Source organism: Peromyscus eremicus, chromosome 7 (assembly GCF_949786415.1).
Source record: "Peromyscus eremicus chromosome 7, PerEre_H2_v1, whole genome shotgun sequence".
Lineage (NCBI taxonomy): Eukaryota > Metazoa > Chordata > Mammalia > Rodentia > Cricetidae > Peromyscus > Peromyscus eremicus.
This window is the reverse complement of record NC_081422.1, coordinates 86,719,355-86,737,530: the sequence shown is the minus strand read 5'-3', so window position 1 is coordinate 86,737,530 and position 18,176 is coordinate 86,719,355. Positions and strand designations below refer to the sequence as shown.

At 39.0% G+C, this 18,176-nt stretch overlaps 1 protein-coding gene across 2 annotated transcripts in view; it reads right to left on the bottom strand.

Annotated features, from left to right (window-relative positions):
- Nucleotides 1–1,202: 1,202 nt before the first annotated feature.
- The window catches only part of Plscr1 (phospholipid scramblase 1), a 44,301-nt gene continuing 27,327 nt past the window's right edge, over nt 1,203–18,176 (bottom strand). The window contains exons 1-7 of one of the 2 annotated variants that reach the window (XM_059268362.1): nt 16,635–16,741; nt 12,866–13,098; nt 10,742–10,784; nt 8,628–8,848; nt 8,347–8,508; nt 4,125–4,286; nt 1,206–1,745 (exon numbers count right to left, since the gene is read on the bottom strand). In XM_059268362.1, the coding sequence (XP_059124345.1) occupies nt 1,716–1,745; nt 4,125–4,286; nt 8,347–8,508; nt 8,628–8,848; nt 10,742–10,784; nt 12,866–13,098; nt 16,635–16,710 (927 nt within the window). In that variant the 5' untranslated portion in view covers nt 16,711–16,741 and the 3' untranslated portion in view covers nt 1,206–1,715. Of the gene's footprint in view, nt 1,746–4,124; nt 4,287–8,346; nt 8,509–8,627; nt 8,849–10,741; nt 10,785–12,865; nt 13,099–16,634; nt 16,742–18,176 lie in introns of those variants that run through there. The other variant, XM_059268363.1, reaches the window with a different exon arrangement.

Genomic DNA, 18,176 nt, shown 5'->3' with positions numbered 1-18,176 from the left:
AACTATGTAAACATTTTAAACTAACACCCTGTAATCAGAAGTAGTAAATCCTGGATCCCCCCTCCATCTCAGAGGTACTCTTGAGAGTCCTAGCTCAAGTCAAAACACTGAGACTCTCAAAATGCCATAAATCCCAAAATGTACACTCTGCCCTGTGTGCTCTAAAAAGGAGCTTGTAGCCCTTCCTCAGGGCTACAGAATCAAATTATTCTCTATAAACTTGACTAGCTAGAATTTTCCCCCGCAGTGTTATTGAATAATGTTGCTTCTGGTTTTCAGACTTTGGTGTTCTGCTCCGTTAATTGTGAGATTCCAGGAGCCAATAGTTCTCTGTTGTTCACAGCTCTAAGCCTGGTTATATGCCTTTCCTCACGGAGCTTCACATTTTTTACTTCTTTGTACTGAACTTGTTGTTTTCTCTCACAGACAATCTGAATGTTTGTGGTGAGAAATTACAATAGAAACAGTTTCAGTAACATCCTGCCTTAGAATGTCCTCTTCCATACAAATCAGGCCATAGCTTTTGAATTCAGGTTAATTCAAATTCTCTGAATATGGTCAAAGTAAAACCAGACTCTTTGTCAGAATAGAACATGAATGGCCTTAGCCCTGTTCTTAAGTGTTCATGTTGCCCTATGAAACTAGGCCTTAACAGTCCAAATTTTTCACTGCCTTTTGGTCATTGAAACACCCACCGGAATGGCCACTTCAGCTTTGCTAACAGCATTTTTGATTTTTGTAGCCCCAAATTTCAAACTTTTCCACATTCTTCCCACAACCCAGTCCCAAAGACCTAAGAAGTACATGGTTAAGTTTTATCATAGCCACAGACCCAAATATTGGTAAAATACCCTGACGTCATGGTTAGTTTTCATTGTCAACTTGACATGAACTAGAGTGACCTGGGAGACTGAATCTAAGTTGAGGGACAGCCATGATCAAATTGTCCCCTGGCCATATCCATGATAGGTTCTCCATTAATAATTAAATATAAATAGTAATGTCAAACAGTGTACCAATAGTAAAGTTGTAAAAAGAGTGAGTCCTGAAAGTTAGTGTTTCTTGGCAGAAAAACATGTCACTGAAAAGCATTTAAAATTCGTAAGTGAAGAACTTTTCAGTATTAAATTTTATAATAGTAGAAATTTTAAAAGGGCATTTAGTGCGATTTCCTAAAGACAGAAGAAAATATACCTTACTTTTTCTTATTTGCACTTTATTGAGTAGTATTTCCCAGCCAACAAAATAGTAACATTTAGAAAAGCTTTCAAAATATATATTTTCAAAATAACATCAGATATTTTGTAAGAAATAAACTAATTAGATTTGATAAAATCAAGTATAATTTTATAACTAACACTAGCAAGGTTTAAATGGAATAGAAAATGAGAAATAAATCAGATTATGATTTAACTTACTTTTTCATAAAATGTTTTATTTCTAAATATACATTTTCATTTTTACCTTTAATTCAGTGAATAATTTAGATTTGTATAAAGAAGTAAGCCCATGTCTATTCCAATTATGTAGAGGATAAACTGTCATTTAGAAAGCAAAACTGTATACATTATGCCTCATGTATTACAGCTTAATTCTGAGAAATTTCAATATAGAAAAATACAGCCACCGGTTTCCCATATACATGGTCTCACTGTGGAGACGTCAACACTTCTCTGTCATCTTCGTTAATCCCCACCACACTGATGACTTCGTTCCTACTCACAGCCTTCAAAAAACATGTAATCCTAGACAGAAACAAAACATAGAAATAGTTTTTCAGAAACAAAGCATGGCCTGTTCTCAGATACAGAAAGCTAAGAGCACTTAATGCCCAATGACTTAATGTCATCCAAGATAAACAGAATGTAATGTGGGTAAATGTTGGAAAGTTTATAAAGAAGCATGACCTTTCCCTTCTGATTACAATAGCAATTAAATTCTGTAATTGTATTTATTTCTCCATGTCTGTATCTATTTAATTAACTCCCTCATACTTTCTCTAAATATTTTTCATATTTCCTTTGAAATTTTTCCATCTTTCTTCCTAAGCGAAACTTTTTTTTTGTTAATGATTTAAGTTTATGTTTATCAGTGTTGCGTCTCCACACGTCTGTGCAAGCAGTGCCCATGGAGGCCTGAAGAGGGCGTCAGATCCCCTGGAACTGGACTAATAGGTGGTCCTTAGTTGTCATGTGGTGCAGGAATTCACACTCAGGTCCTCTGGAAGAGTCACCAGTGCTCATCACCTCCTGTCCATTCCCTAACTTCTAGTTTCTCTTTAACATTGCAATGTCTTAATTAACATGAAATCCATGGTCAGCTTTAGACTTTCTATTGATGTAGCCTTTTCATGCAGAATGAAATAAAGATCAAGCTTTCTGTCTGGCTCAGGGGCAGCAATTCTCCTCTAAACCTACCTATTGTTTCCTTTCTGTAACTATCAAATCTTATGGAATTTATTTCTTTCCCACTTTTTCTGTTCTTTTATTCCACCAACAGTAGTAACTCAGCAGCAATAACACATTTTCATTGATACAAAATGTGCTTGCACTTACAGAACATGGGGTGGTGTTTCAATATGTGCTCATATTGTAGAAAGTTCAATGCACATATTTACCATCTCATTTATTATCTATTGTGGGGACACCTGAACATGCAGTGTCTTCTTTGCCATAACATTCAGAACTTTCTTTTTTCCTATCTATAAAGTCTCTTCCAGAGAAAACAATTGCCATTCCCCTTCCAACCCTGTTTCATGTCACCATAAAAACTGAAGATTATGTGCTTCCCCTAAATGCAGGGTCTTTCACATGCCCAGACCCTGATTTAAAGTATTTTCCCCAAATTAAGGCCAAATTTGCTTTCACACATTCTCTTTGTTTACATAAAATGTTGGTTTTATTTAACCTTTTTGCAACAAACAAACCAAGCATAATTCAAATAAAGAACATTAGTGCAAAAACCCTCAGCACCTGCTCATTTGGCTTCAATAATGGTTAATATGAGTAAGCTATGTCTACCTGTTACTTCATTATACAACCCCATTCTCCTATCCACATTATTTAAAAGCAAAAATCTTTTCTTAAACCAGTTCATATTGAAGGGATGCAGATGGGGACAACTGTTTTTATTAAAATACCAGACTAAATCCTCCATCCTATCAAATAGCCAGTCACTGTTTATATTTACTTGAATTCTCATGTCTTTTTAATATAGTTTTCCTTGAATTGATGCCCAAACACGACTCACAATAGGTATTATGGTGACATCCTGTTTTATTTTAGCTTTACTTAACTTTGTATCTGTTTGGTGGAAGAACACAGACTGCAAGGCTGCACAAGTCTTGCTTTTCTTTTTCTTGATTGCATCTCCAAATCAGTGTTTACGATATCTCATGTTTCAAATCTTGCTACATAATGGAACCAGCTAGAACTCTATCTAGACTAAAAGCTTGGATAAAACTGAAGAGTTGAATTTAGTGGAGTTGTAATCTAGGCAGGGAGAGTTTGAAGTCTCTTAGGTATTTCTACTGTGTAGTTAAGGCTGAGGACTATTGCTTTCTTCCAGTAATGATCAATATTGGATGCATATTGGAATCCCCTAGGGTACTATGTAAATACTGATCATGAATGTCTGATCTATTTGAACTGCCCAGATACCTGGGTATATAAATGTATAAATTAATTTCTCTCCTCAATCTATGAATATTCTAGAAATTGAAAGTTAGAGGCATGACTGCATATATAACTTTATTGTAATTTACAGTTATATATTAGATGATAATTTAATGGTTGAATATGTACAATTCAATTGGACTTTTTCCAATTAAATACATATTCAACACTTTCACAAATCTCTAATTTTATGTTTTATTAAAAATAAAATCTGAAAGACAAGAAACACTGAATAATAAAATTTGTGTCTTGCCTTGTGACAATGTATAGACTCCTCAGAGAGAAAATAGTCATCCATATCCGAATTTCAGGATTACATGCAATTAAAGAGCTATAATAAAGCAGAACCTTATGTAAAACCCATTAGTGTAATAATGTCACTTTGGGACACACAATCTGCCCAATCACTATGGAACAATTTCTACCAAGGATTAGCAAGAATAGACTTACTAAGAGGAAACACGCCCCAAGTGTCACAGCCTTCATCTTCACGTCAAGGTCTAGGGGGAACTGGATCCCAAAGTTATCTGAATCTGTGAAGGTCTCTTTCACACAACCAGACCATTGCTTGGAGATCTTGCCAATTTTAGATTGCTCATCAAGAGACTTGATCTACATATGAAAAGAAAAGCATAAGGATTTGTAGGACGTGTATGGCAAGCCTACTTTCAAAACTGGAGTAAAGCCGGGCAAATATTTTATTTAAATTATCTTCAAAAATGTTTCTCTTCTTAAATTTCTAGAGACTATTGAAAAGACAAAAGATGAAACTCTTGTTAGATTATCTGCTTTGAGAAACATAGCTTTCACACATTGCTACCTATGGGGCAATGGGCAGTGTGGGGCATGAAATGCAAAAAGCCAAGAAATACTTAAAGACCAGCTGGTGAGTGGAAGGGACCAACAAGAAGCTCCATGGAAGGCTCCCGGGGCAGAGATGGGGTAGGACTTGATAACAAGTGCAGAGTAAAAAATACAAGAAGAGAAGCATGTGAAATCAGATTTCCAATGTGGAAAAGGTTCTGATTTGGGGCTCTGTGGGGGGAAAGTCTGAGGCCCCATTTTACAGTAGAACAGATAGGGCACTAACTAAGCCACTCCATAGAGGGCATATGGATGCTCACCAAAGTATGTATACATAGGCATGAGCCAAATGAGGAGGAGGTATGTCCTTTCCAAACCTGCAAAAGGCACCAGAGGAGGGAACAGCCTCCTTTAAAGCCCGGGCCTCTGACAGGATCCACCAAGTACACATGGGGACATTCAGAGGTGGTCAACATCTTGGGGTGGCTGAAGGAGAATGGTACCTTAACTGTGTTTATGTTTACTTCTAATATGAATGAAGACGCAAATTATTGCTTGTAGAATAGTACCTTTACTCCACATATACACTTTATGGTCCGTGAAAATTCGGGTTTTGTCATTAAGTCTAATTTGATGACAGGGTATGGCAGATGACTTGAGTGTTCACCATGGCCAACTGGCTTGCCCTCATGTGCATCCAATGAGCAGTATCACTCACTGAGCTGCTGTGGGTACAGTCCTAGGACACACTTTCCTTGAGCAGATGGGAAGTTACCTCCTGGACCAAGTTAGCGCCATCTACATGAGCTTGCAACAATGCACAGAAACTCAGCTGACCTAAAAGGCCATGATGAGAACACAGTGATTTTGATTTAAAGTCATGAACCATTATAGCTGCATCAGATATGACATTATGATGAGCTGGCTTAAAACAAATCCTCTTTTGTAATATTTTAGTATTTTGTGTGCAATAGCTGTCATTTAAGCATTCATAGTCAGTCATAAAATCTCATATACATGTTTGAAGTGTGAATTATATTATGGAAGATAAGTGGCAATTTGTCAGCATCATAAACCCAAAAAAGATCAACATATAACTATTTACCAGTTTTTTACAAAGCAGTACCTTAAAATTAACTGAATTTATTTTCAGATGTATATGCAGTTGTAAATTATAGTCAAAAGTAACCAGAACAAAAAGGAATTTTAGCTAAATTTAAGAATTTTTTTATAGTGTGTGTGTGTGTGTGTATGTGTGTGTGTGTGTGAACCTGCACACCTAGCGTAGGTGCAGGAGTCTGAGACCAACTTGGGGAAGTCATTTTTCTCCTTCCACCACTAGCCCTGCAGGTAGAACTCAGATCATCAGACTTGATAGCAAGTGCCTTTGGCTGCTAAGCCACACCCCCAGAGCCCAGGTAGCATTTTAAACAAGACACCTGAACAAGACACTTCCATCTCTGAATTAATGAACTGGCATAACGATAACTGTTATTGCTCTACTCACAGTTCTAATGTCATTGTTAGTGGCTCATAGGAACATTTCCCATTTTTAAGACATGAACACTGCCATCACTAACTCTACAGGAAATGGAACAAATGGGCCTTTCTAAGCTCTGTCAAAGACAGGACATAGATATCATCATTCTAAATCTGTCATAAAGAAAGTAACTCATTTAAGGCAACGGGTATTTGAAGGTATCCATGATCATTAAGAATATCACAAAACTCCAGGTTTTTTTTTTTTAAATTAAGCATGGAAGCAAAACTTCCCTTAACAGCATTCATTACTCGATTAAAACAAGAAATCTATTATATGTTGTAACTAAATACTTACTACCTTCTCTGACCCTCACACAGGCATAACGTTCTGTATGAATAATTATCATTACAAATGTTCGTAAGTGTTTTTATACACACATATCACAGACACATTTTTCTGTTACGGGTATTTTCTTAAAACTCTCAGCTCTGTCCTTAGACATGAATCCTCTAAGAGGAGAAAGCCACCTTAACACACCCAGATTCTCAGAGAAATTGAGTCCATATGAATACAGGAAGTGCTGCAAAAACTGAACGAACCTGGAAAGCAGAAACCTTTGGGAGATCTGGGGTTGGGGTACCAGAGGAGTTTTCACAAAGTAACAGCTCTACTCAGCTTCGAAGATTCTTTCCTCTGTGTGGAAATTGAGTCCAGTTTCTCCTCATTTTGATTTTCCAAGAAAAATACATGGATTTTAAATTTAACAAATTCCCCATCTTTAAATGCTTGCCAATAAAAAATAGAGCAATGAGCCTGGCTAGAACATTTGTTGTAGAAATCTTATAACGTCAGACATATTCAAATTTCAATGGCCTAATTTCCTGCAAGGGTTTATCAGAGCCCAGAGAAGAACTATGTCATGTATATATATAGAGAGAAATGTACCTTATGCAAGAGCTGCATGGGCCAAGATCCTGCTGGAAGCCTACAGATGCTACTGAGCTCTATGTATGTGAAACTGTTTCCTATTATTGTATTTCTGTTATAGAGTTCATTTTATGAATTGGGAGAACTGAGCTGTTAAAAAAAATAACCTATTAGTGAAACATTAAAAAAGATAATAATCTATGAAAAACATTATGGGAATGAGTATGTCCCTAAAAAGGTCTTATTTTCTATTATTTCTTGAGGAAGGAAATTGAACAGTGCCAGGCAGTGAGATGACATCTGCAGAGGTCACGTGGCTGCAGAGGTCACGTGGCTGCTTAGGCGACTGACTGAAGAGTGCTGGACCTCTGCACTGAGAAAGCACAGGAGCGGGCTTCGTGACTGGCCCCTCCGAGGCTGCCGGGAAGGACCTTTGGGAGGGTGTGCAGGAAGATGACTCACATCCAGGCAGGATGGAACAGGACAGCCTGAGGTTAGCTCACATTACTGGGAAGAGGGTGTGTAATTTACAGCTTAAGTTCTGTTTATTTCAGGAATTTTCTATTCCAGATTGTCAAGCCGCAGTTCACTCCGGGTCATGGAAAATTTGGAAAATGAAACACCAGAGAAAAGACATGGCTTCTACTCACCACACTGAAGCTTCGTTACATCAGTGGGGTTTTGACAGGAATTGCAAGTGACAAAATTTGTGTCCCTTCCCAAGAGCTAGTGAGGTTCATAATGCAGACTGAGGGAAAAAGAAGGACCCTGGAAATGCTTTAAGTGTCTTGGTTACTCTTAGATTTAAAATGAGTAATACTGTTTTAACAGAAGAAGAGTCTGTGTGTGTGTGTGTGTGTGTGTGTGTGTGTGTGTGTATTAATGTATTCATGTTTGTGCATGGTGGGCATGGTATGTATGTCAAGGTGAGTACAGAGGTCAGAGGTCAAAGTTAGGTGTCTTTTATCACAGCCCACCTTATTGAGACCAGGTCTCTCGTGCTGAGACAGACTTTTTCCTATTGAGCTGGACTAGCTGGCCAGCAAGCCTTAGGAAACCTCCCCCTCACACACAACTGAATTGGGAGTAGAGGTGGATACTTGAACACTAAGGTTTCCCTGTGGGTGCTGGGATCCAGGTCCAGGGCCTCGTATTTGCACAGTAACAGTCTAGCCATTCAGTAAATCACTAGCAAAAGCTATAGAATTTTTAAATGCTGGAAGGTTTTCTTTTCCTTCTTATTTATCTGAATTGGCCTGTGTTTGCATGACACTGAGGATACTCCACATTAACCTTTAATCAGAGTAATGACCTTTGCTATGAAAAATTAAATGACCAATAATTGGATGGGCCCACATCAACTCACACTATTTAAGTAATGCATTGTGAACATCCTATAGGAATATATTCTTTTCATGTCAGGAGAGCACATCCTATGAACACTATCATACTTCTTACCTCAAAGTCAATGTCTGTACAGCAGGTACATGCAACACACGGACCAACAACTTTTAGAACATCCTGCTTCTTCTCATTTTGAAGAGTCAACTTTGGCAGACAAGGGTGCCAGGTCTGAGTCACATACCCTATCGGCACACCAGGAGGAGCCTGGATTTCTATCTACAAAAGCAGGAAGAGTGCATGTTGAATGTAACCATAGCCACACAGTCCAGGTTTAATGCATTCTTGAAAACTCTTGTTGCACTCCCTCTCGGCTGCTGTGGGAACTTCACACTGACCTCCTGGAGGCAGCAAGGGAAGCAACAGCTACTGCATCTCAAGGGTCTCTCCAGAGTCATGACTTCTCGGCCCAGATTATCCAGGATCCTCAAGGTGAAAGGTCTAGCTGCTTCACAGCAGTTTCGAGTACAGCAGTCAGTATCTTCCACAGCTAGGTAAACCATCTGCCCAAGGCTGTTCTTGATTTCAAACTTATTATTTGTTTCAAAGCCTGTTAAGACTGAAAACACACAGGGGAAACCACATTCACCACTTTGTTAGGAACAGTGGCTCTCTCCTAAGGTAGCAGTGGGAAGGTGTGCCTGAGGCTGCAGGGAACAGTGGGAAATGGGAGACAAGCAGTGCAGAGATGATCTGAACTCAGGACACGGCAGTGGGAAAGGAGAAGATTAGGGTAAAAAGGACATCATGCGTAGTGTGAGACTTCCTAAGGGAGCAAGCTCCATCTCCACCTCCATGGACTATCATAAGGGGGCTTAAGTGTCTGTGGTGGTGGAGTGCTGAGGGAGAAGGAGGGGCTAGGTGTGTGGATAAATGCCCAGTCTTCTCATCTGGCAGAGTTTTACTTTGAAGCTTACAGAGTGATTATGTTTATAGTCTGTGTGTGTATGTGTATGTGTGTGTATACACACACATACACATATACATACCTCAAACTATTGATCAAGGTACACATATATACCTTTCCACTCTATTTGAGCAAAAGCAATGAGAAAGATTGTATTTTTAAACATTTTTTATTTATTATGTATAGTGTTCTGTCTGCACGTATCCCTGCAGGCCAGAAGAGGGCACCAGATCTCATTACAGATGGTTGTGAGCCACCATGTGGTTGCTGGGAATTGAACTCAGGACCTTTGGAAGAGCAAACAGTGCTCTTAACCTCTGAGCCACCTCTCCAGCCTGAGAAGGATTTTTCTAAAAGCACAGATGTGAAAACGGAGAGTGAAGCTGGAAGTGAACAGGACATCAGGCCATGGAAACTGGCTGTTATATATTAAGTATTCTTGCCCTACCAAAAATAGTCTATAGGTTCTTTGAAATGGGGCTATGGGACTATGATAAAAGCAAAATCAGTTCTATCTGTACTTATTAATTATAACTGACCCAAGACCCTGGACATGTTATAGAAAGTCAAACAAATGTCCAGAGATAAAATGATGTAATCTATATCCTTTGAAAAATCGTGAGTCTGTCTTTTTCTAATGAATCTGTATAAATAAAGAAGCAACCTGATTGCTAGTCAGTCAGCAATATTCTCCCCATCATCGTGCCTGACTCACTTCTTTCCTTGTGACACCTTACCTCTTCTCAGGACCTGTGAATCGCTGGGGCTGGCCTTCCAGCACAGGTGTTTTCTAGATTCCAGCCAACTTTTCATAATGCCTCACTAGCTAGAAGGGGACGCTCATTCATACATCTTTCCTGGCTGCCTTCTGGTAGGTGTGGTGATGTACGTAGCAGTGTCTTAAGTTATTTTTGCATCTGGGGACACTGGACCCAAGGAAGCATCTGGAAGCACTCCAGAAGCGTTCTGTGAGGAGCTGCCTTGGGGAGCTGTGCTCAGTCCCTCCGACAACAAACGTGTTGCACCTCAGCTGGGAATCCATAGCCCACAATGTACAGATTCTACAGACCTCCTCTGTACTTCCAGCAGAAGCTGGGGTTACTAACAAAGACTTTACAAAGGATCATCACTGTCCTAATTCCTAAGGACCATTCACTCTGGGAGCCAAACCATTGCCTGAGGTTCCACTCAAGTCTCAAGTTGGTCACACATTGGCAGAGAGGGGCTAAATGCTAGGAGTTAGGTGAAGGGCGAGGCCAGCTTAGTACAAGCAGAGAAAGAGCACAAGCATTGATTGTTTCCTTTCTAATAGTGAGATCTCATGGGAACACATGTCCAGCACAGGACGTTTTGATCACCCGACTCCTACTTCTCACAAGTGGACAGGAGATGACATTCATAATTTCTTTACAGTGAAGAGAGATGTCTGTAGCCTCTTAGCTGAACCTTCCACAAAAGAGTGCTGTAGGAGAGGCAACTGGCAGGCCCATGACTGTATAAACGGCTCCTGTTTGTAGAAATACCATCAATACAACGGATACACACCTTCCAGAAGTTCCGTTTGCTGGTGAATCAGAATCTGATCTATCTGTTCCGGAAAAGAGAATGTGCATGGAGTCATCTATCAATTCTCAGGAGGAGCAACATTTCACACTTTGCATTCTATTTGGTATAGCATTAAATTTTTATATTTTAACACAAATTTATTTAAAGCTATATTTATTTTTATGTGTATGAATGTTTTGCCTATATGTATGTGTGTTCCTTGTATGCAGTACTTGCAAAGGCCAGAAGTAGGAGACAGACTCACTGGAACTGGAGCTGAAGATGGTTCTAAGTGGCCATGTGGGTGCTGGGAATCAAACCTGGGTGTTGGAAATCAAACCTGGGTCCTCTGCAAGACTAGGAACTGTTCTTAATTTCTGAGCTATTTCTCCAGACCCGTACCAGTTTGTTTAAATTGTTCATTTCAAAGGCAAGAATTTGTAAGTCAAATAAAGCTGATTTATAATGGAATTCCCATAAATTACAAAACAATGTTCTTGCCAGAAGACGAGATTGAGAATTTATTTATCTATTCAAATCATTTTCTTATAGGAAGCTATCACGTGTAAGTGATACTTTTCCTCAATATTTTATTTGCCTTGATTAAAATATGTCTATTTTTTTAAAGATCACAATTAGGACTGAAAATTTCTCTTCTTTCTTCTATTTAAATACTTCACTTAGTCCAATTAGTGCTGCCCATCTGTACATAGGTGTGGAGGCATCCACTGGAGGATGGGAAGTCTACCAGTGATCACACCCAAAGAGCGAGTTCCCTTCCCCAGCAGCTATCAAGTGTCCAGAGCTCCTCAGTTAGGGATGAGGACTCAGGATCCCTTCCAGCTTCAGTGGAGGAATTCTGCTTGGCTCATCTTGTTCAGGTCTTTGTAGGTAAACACAGCTGCTGTGAGTTCATGAGTCCAATATTCGTACTACATCCAAAAGATAGCATTCCACAGCACTCTTCCTTATTCTCCTACTTCTACATTATCTCTGTCTCCTTCTCTGCAATTTCCCTAGCCATGGGTGTGTATCAATTGATAACGACGTCCCCTTGATGGCTGAGCATTCACAATGACTGAACATTTCCAAGTCTGATGTTTGAACACACACAGGACATGTTGGTACCATGTGTGCCGGACAGACTGGAGATGGCTTGGCTATGACAGGGTCCTCTGGATGTGTTCATAGACTGGGTGAACTTCACAGCCCTTTTACCTCACTGCCTTTTCACACTTCATATTTTTGCTAAAGCTCATCATCACTGAACTATAGTTTAGCAAAACCCTGACTTTCTTCCCTCACTGGAGACATTTACAATATTGAATTTTCTAAAGAATAAAGGCAGCTTTATAGTCTATAAAACTACATATATGAAAAAAATTACTCTTTCTGGGCAGTGGTGGTGCACACCTTTGAACCTAGCACTTGGGAGGCAGAGGAGGACAGATCTCATATTCAAGACCAACCTGGTCTACAGAGTGAGTTCCAGGACAGCCAGGGCTACACAGAGAAACCCTGTCTCAAAAAACAAAAACAAAAACAAACAAACAACAACAACAGAAACCCATCAACAACAGAAACAAAGAAAAAAATTTAAAAATTTCTCTTTTTTAGGTATCACCTAAAGATAATAATAAATTTTTTTTAAAATATTCTTTTCTCAAATTCCAAGGCTGTAGGTCAGTCTTGGGGTAAAAGGCTTTTGTGCTCATTACCAAAGTCCACATTTAAAAAGTAATCACAGTGACTGTTCCTTGGTTTTTGAGCCTCAACAAAGGAGTTAACATCTTTTGATACTAGTTTCCGCTTCCAAAGAACGGTGATAATTATCTTGTGCACACATCACATATTTTCTGTGAGGATTGTACTTGGGACAATGACTGGAATAATGTACAATAAATACTTCCTGTTGGCTATTATCATAGGCTGAACTCACAGGAAAAGAAAATACAATTATCTCATATTTCACTTATCAAGTGAACTTCCTCTAGGGGAATTATGAGCAACCAGAAGACACAGAGGAAAATGTTATGCTTTGGTGAATTATTCATTTGTTGTCCAAGTCAATTAGAAATAGAAATATAGTTCTGTCTTTTGTGAGTTCTGAGGATCCGGATTTACCTGACTTAAGTATTCTAGCCCAGGTGGGCAGTTATAAAGAGGTGGTGGTGCTGGCATCCACTGGGTATTAACAAGGACGATAGTCTGGTTATTTTGAATAGGAAGCTGGGTTGCATTATAACCTTCACTGCCAGCTGTTAAGACTGTGTAGCCAGCCCGAGGCCCTGAGTAACCAGACTGGAGACTCTGGTTGTCAGTTTGGAGGGTGGGGTGTCCGGTATGTTCTGGAGGTCCTGAAATATGAGCAAAAAAAAAAAAAATGATTTGCAACTTCATAGAGAAAAGGTATCAATTTATGGAAAAGTATCCTGCAACCTCTCCACTCAGAAGTTCTGGTCTACGATGTTGAAGACTTTTCAATGAAGTATTTGTGGTTTATACTTGCTTCTAATTATAGGTATGAAGAATAAATAACCAAGTTTATTGTTGTACTATTCATATAAGCTAAGATGTACAATCAGCCTACCAACAGATGATGAAGAAAATTCACCACACACACACAGGCATAAATAGGGACATAGCTACAGATATTATGAATCTAAATATGGTTATGAATAATGGTTTATTCATTCATAAAGAAGCATGAAATTACGTGTAGGAAGATTATGAAATTAGATATCACCACATAATGAGACCTAAGCCAGATGCACAGGTGTTTCTGTCACAACGGAGTGACTCTGGATCATACTGATTTTCTATCTGGTTATTGGGTTTTAGACGATTTTTTTTTTTAATCTGACCTCTGAAATGAACTACAATATGCTCTCTCTCTTTATAGCTCCTACTTATGCACCATCCATGTGCACAAGCACACACATGCATGCATGCACATACACAGTTTAGAGCAACAGAGTGAAGATCACAACAATTTAAAAACTAAATTAGCAGACAAAGTAACACGTTGCATGGGGACATTAACATATCATATCACCTCCTTGGCTCACAATTTATCTTCCATCACTCTCTTGTGTATCACCCTGTATCTTCCCACTGGGTTCTGACTAGTGCCCCAAATAGCTGAGTCTGCTTTTGATCTCATATAGACATGTTTTAAAATCTACATTCCACACACAAAAGTAGTAATAAAAAAATAGGGATATCTGTTTTTGGAAATTTGGCCTCTCTCTCTCTCTCTCTCTCTCTCTCTCTCTCTCTCTCTCTCTCTCTCCTTCTCTCTGTTTTTTTGTTATTGTTTTGTTTTGTTTTTTCATATTTGTTTTTTGAGATGGTTTTACTGTACTGCCCTGGCTGGCAGATCTTTAACTTGCTATGTAGGCCAAACTCACAGAGATCTATCATCTGTCTCTGCCTCCCAAGTGCTGGGATTACAGGTGTGCACCACCACACCCAGCCTGGTTTGTATCTCTTAATATGGTGCTGTGTAGTTTCATCCATCTTCTACAAATGACATTTCACTCTTCTTTCAGACTGAATAAAACCTGTATGTGTGTGTGCATGTTCTTCATTCATCTGTTGACAAGCATCTAGGGTGACACCATGCTTTGGCTATTACAAATAGTATAATAATAAGAATGGATAAATGTTTACCTGTGGTATGCTGACAGATTCCTTTATGAAGGAATGTGATAGTTCCATTTTAATTTTTGGAGGGGCCTCTAAAACTATTTTTTTTATTGAATGCATTAATTTTTACCAGAAGTACATAAATCTCTATCCCCCATTCATGACCTTTATTGCTGTTTGCTTCAGGAGGACTGAGGGGGTCCCTGCAGGTGTCACACAGGGACACAAACCATGCCAAAGAGATAAAAATGGTAACCTGGTGCATATTGACTTCATCAACCTGAATTAGACTTCCAGGAGTCTAATAGCAGGCGGTTTATTTCCAATGTATTTAAGCCCAGTATTGTTTTTGAGATTTCTGTACACTGCGTGAAGATATATTGCTGTGACTGACTGGTGTTATAAACAGCTGAACGGCCGATAGCAAGGCAGGAGAGGTAGACGGGAATTTTGGGTAGTACAGAGAGATGAGGTATCAAGCCCCTTGACGAAACATAGATTGAAAAATATGGGTTAAGGTATGAGAACTAGGTAGGTAAAAACATAAGCTAAGGCAGAGCTTTTATAGTTAATAGTAAGTCTCCCATGTCATTATTTGTAAGCTGGTGGCCCAAAGAAAAATCCATCTACACAGTACAATTTGGAAATAATTTCCTGGTGTAATACAATCCCCATTGCACAAGGAAGCATAATTACTTCGAAACTCAACACAGGAAGTTGGTGGTTCTTCCAAGAAGATGGGTTCTAGGGATATACTGCATGTACTAGCTTAAGGGCCTACAGAGGGACTGGCCTAGTCTTGGTCAAACAGATAGCTTAGAGGTCATCTGGGCTATTAGTCACCTCTGGTTCTGATTGCGAGAGTTTGGGGGAAGACTCTGGCTATAAGGGTCATTTAGATTATTAGTCACCTCCTGTCCTGGTTGTATGAGCTCAATATGGCCTGGCCCAAGAGATCACAGGGCAGTTAATCATTTCCAGTTCTCAGCTTTTTGGGTGGAAGAACAGATTTTTCGTCTTTCCTAAACCAAGCTACCTTTTCTAGTATACTCCATGACTGATACTGACTGAATTTAACATGTATGCCTACTTTCAATTAGATATAAGGTTAATTAAACTGTTCTGTGGGCGCCTAGGTTGAATTATGGACAGTCTAGGAATTCTCCAAGTACTGTATCTATGAGAACAGACGTTTTCCACCCAGGCCTCCTCACATTAGAACCACCTGGCTTTTTGGAAATTACCAGCCATTGTTCAGAGGTGTGGTTTAATTGCCCTGTGAATGTTCTCTGTATTAGTATTTTTAAATGAAAATTAATGACAGCCATGGTTGTGAAGTGCTGCCTTAGAGCTCTGGAGCTTAGCCAGCTCCTGTTCCTTTAATTGCAAACATCTGGATAAGACCCAAGACCCACAGGGAATTTTCTAAGACAATTACACAGGCCATTCAACTCCCAAGCCAATCTGTTTACTCAGAAAAGAAAACGAAGCGCATGTACCCTTCTGCTCAACCAGAACACCTTTGATATTAATCCCCAGTGTGCTCACTGAGGATCTGGATAGCCTGTGACTGGAAAAGCTGGGTACACCATCAGCATTGGCATTTACAAAAGTCCAGTAATGCTGACAATTGCATTTCCCAGGCCTCTGAAATAGGTTACTTTTTGAAAAGATAAATGAACATCTAGTATGTATTATGTGTGACTGAAGAATGGGGCCGTATGTATAAAGGAGTAAAGCCTTCGTATGCATTACAACATGAAAATAAGGGTTCTATGAAATGGTGACATTTCTGTTGTAAGCCGCTTCCAGTTTTGTGTTTCTGTTATTTTTCATTGAGTACAATTAATTCTAAATACTTCACAGTTCAAAAACACCCACAGTTAAATCTCCTAAATATCATCACATGAAGCAATTTTCAGCACAGACGAACAGCCAACAAAACATTTACTTACTATCTGTATCAATATTTAATTTATTAACAATATTATATTTCATGAGTGAATATAAATTTGTGTATTGCATTAGTTCTTCATAACGTTTACTGTCCTTTATAAATAAAAAATATTCATTTCGAAAGCATGTATAGTCTAAAACAAAACAAAAACCTAGGTCACTAACATTTCTTCAATGCAATTTTAAGAACAATAGTTACTAAAATAAAGACGTAGTCATCACCTCTTTCTCTCTTGGGAACATCAATTGGTTAGTGCTATTTTTTTTTCTTCTGCAACAAGTATTTTACCTTGGAATGCTGCTGGTGGATACTGAGGGGCATACCCAGCTGGCAAATGTGTTCCTGGGCGAGGAGGAGCCTCCATTTGTATGCCTGCAATTCAGAGAGAGGTACATGTTTATCAGCTTAAGTGAGATGTGCGTTGGGAAGAGAGTGCACAGTGCTAAGATAATGTGCGGTGCTGAACTGAAACATGCAAAGTCAAGTCAACACATCAAGTTGTGCCTGCAGCGGAGCCAGCATGTAACAGAATCCCGTTTGCAGCAACTTCTCTTCTAGGTAGCTTGAGGCAGCTCTGGGACTGAGGCTGAATCCCCAGGATTTTTCATATGTGACATCAGAACCAAGATAATTTTAAAAGTACGCGTACATAGACCGTGTAGAAAGTAATAAAACTCCCTGTATGTGGTGATGGTACAGCTAGAAGTGTGGATTGCTTTTTAATAACTATTTTCATGAACTCTTTGAGAATTTCATACAATGTAGTTTTGTTATATTCACTCCAATTCCTCCGTTAACTCCTCCCAGGAGAGTACAAACTGAAGACAATCGTTTATTAAACTATGAATTAAGTGGCTTGTAATCACTGTCTTGAGAATTAACTTTAGGGTCCTGATGTCTCAATTGTTAAGAGCACTTGCTGCTTGTTCAGAGGACTCAAGTTCTGATACCAGCAATGGGCAGTTCACAACTGCCTGAGACTCCAGTTCCAGTGGATCTAACACTCTTTTGGCCTCTGGGGGTATCTGCACACATAGTCACACACACATACACACAGGTAAGAAAACAAAACAAATCTTTAGTACATACCCTTCTGTATTGCCATTTTTATGCTTACCCTGAACCTGCACTGTTGGGGCTGAAGTGTACAAAGTTTCTAAGTTATAGGTAACTGATTTCTGAAAACTATACTATTCAGTTATTGTCAAGTAGCATATTACCATGTTATCTTCTGTATATTATGGCTTGAATCATCTTACTATATGCACAAATGTTTCAGCCTACTACATCATAGTCATGTCTCTCTAGTGAGTCATTTACCCATCTCAAGTATCAATAAATACGAAGGAGTGTCTTCTGTATTACTTTTGATTACACTCTGGGTGACGACGACTCTGTCATTACAGAAATTGTGATCTAGTAGTCATAATACTTACTTTATTTTCTCTTCCACTTCTTGTCGGGTTACTGACCGTAAATTCAAATGTTTCCATTGTTGAGTTATAGAAACATGGCCTTAACATAGAAGGAAACAGTCTGGCTTTTAAACTGGTATTTTCTGAGTGTAACTCTTCTGTGGACTTTTAAATGTCATTCCACTCATTCATTTATGTGTGTTCATGAGGAAGACTAGACTGAAGCCACTCTTCTCATCAAATTGTTTCATAACAGCTTTAGCAGTACAGAATCCATGGCAACCACATAAATTCAGGAAACAAAGAATCCCTTGCCCAAATTCCTTTAATATATCCTAAGTTGTCACAGATCTCTGAAATACCATGGGCCATTCTGTTAGAACCTACTTCTCTGCTGTAGACGAGTGGCCTCGAT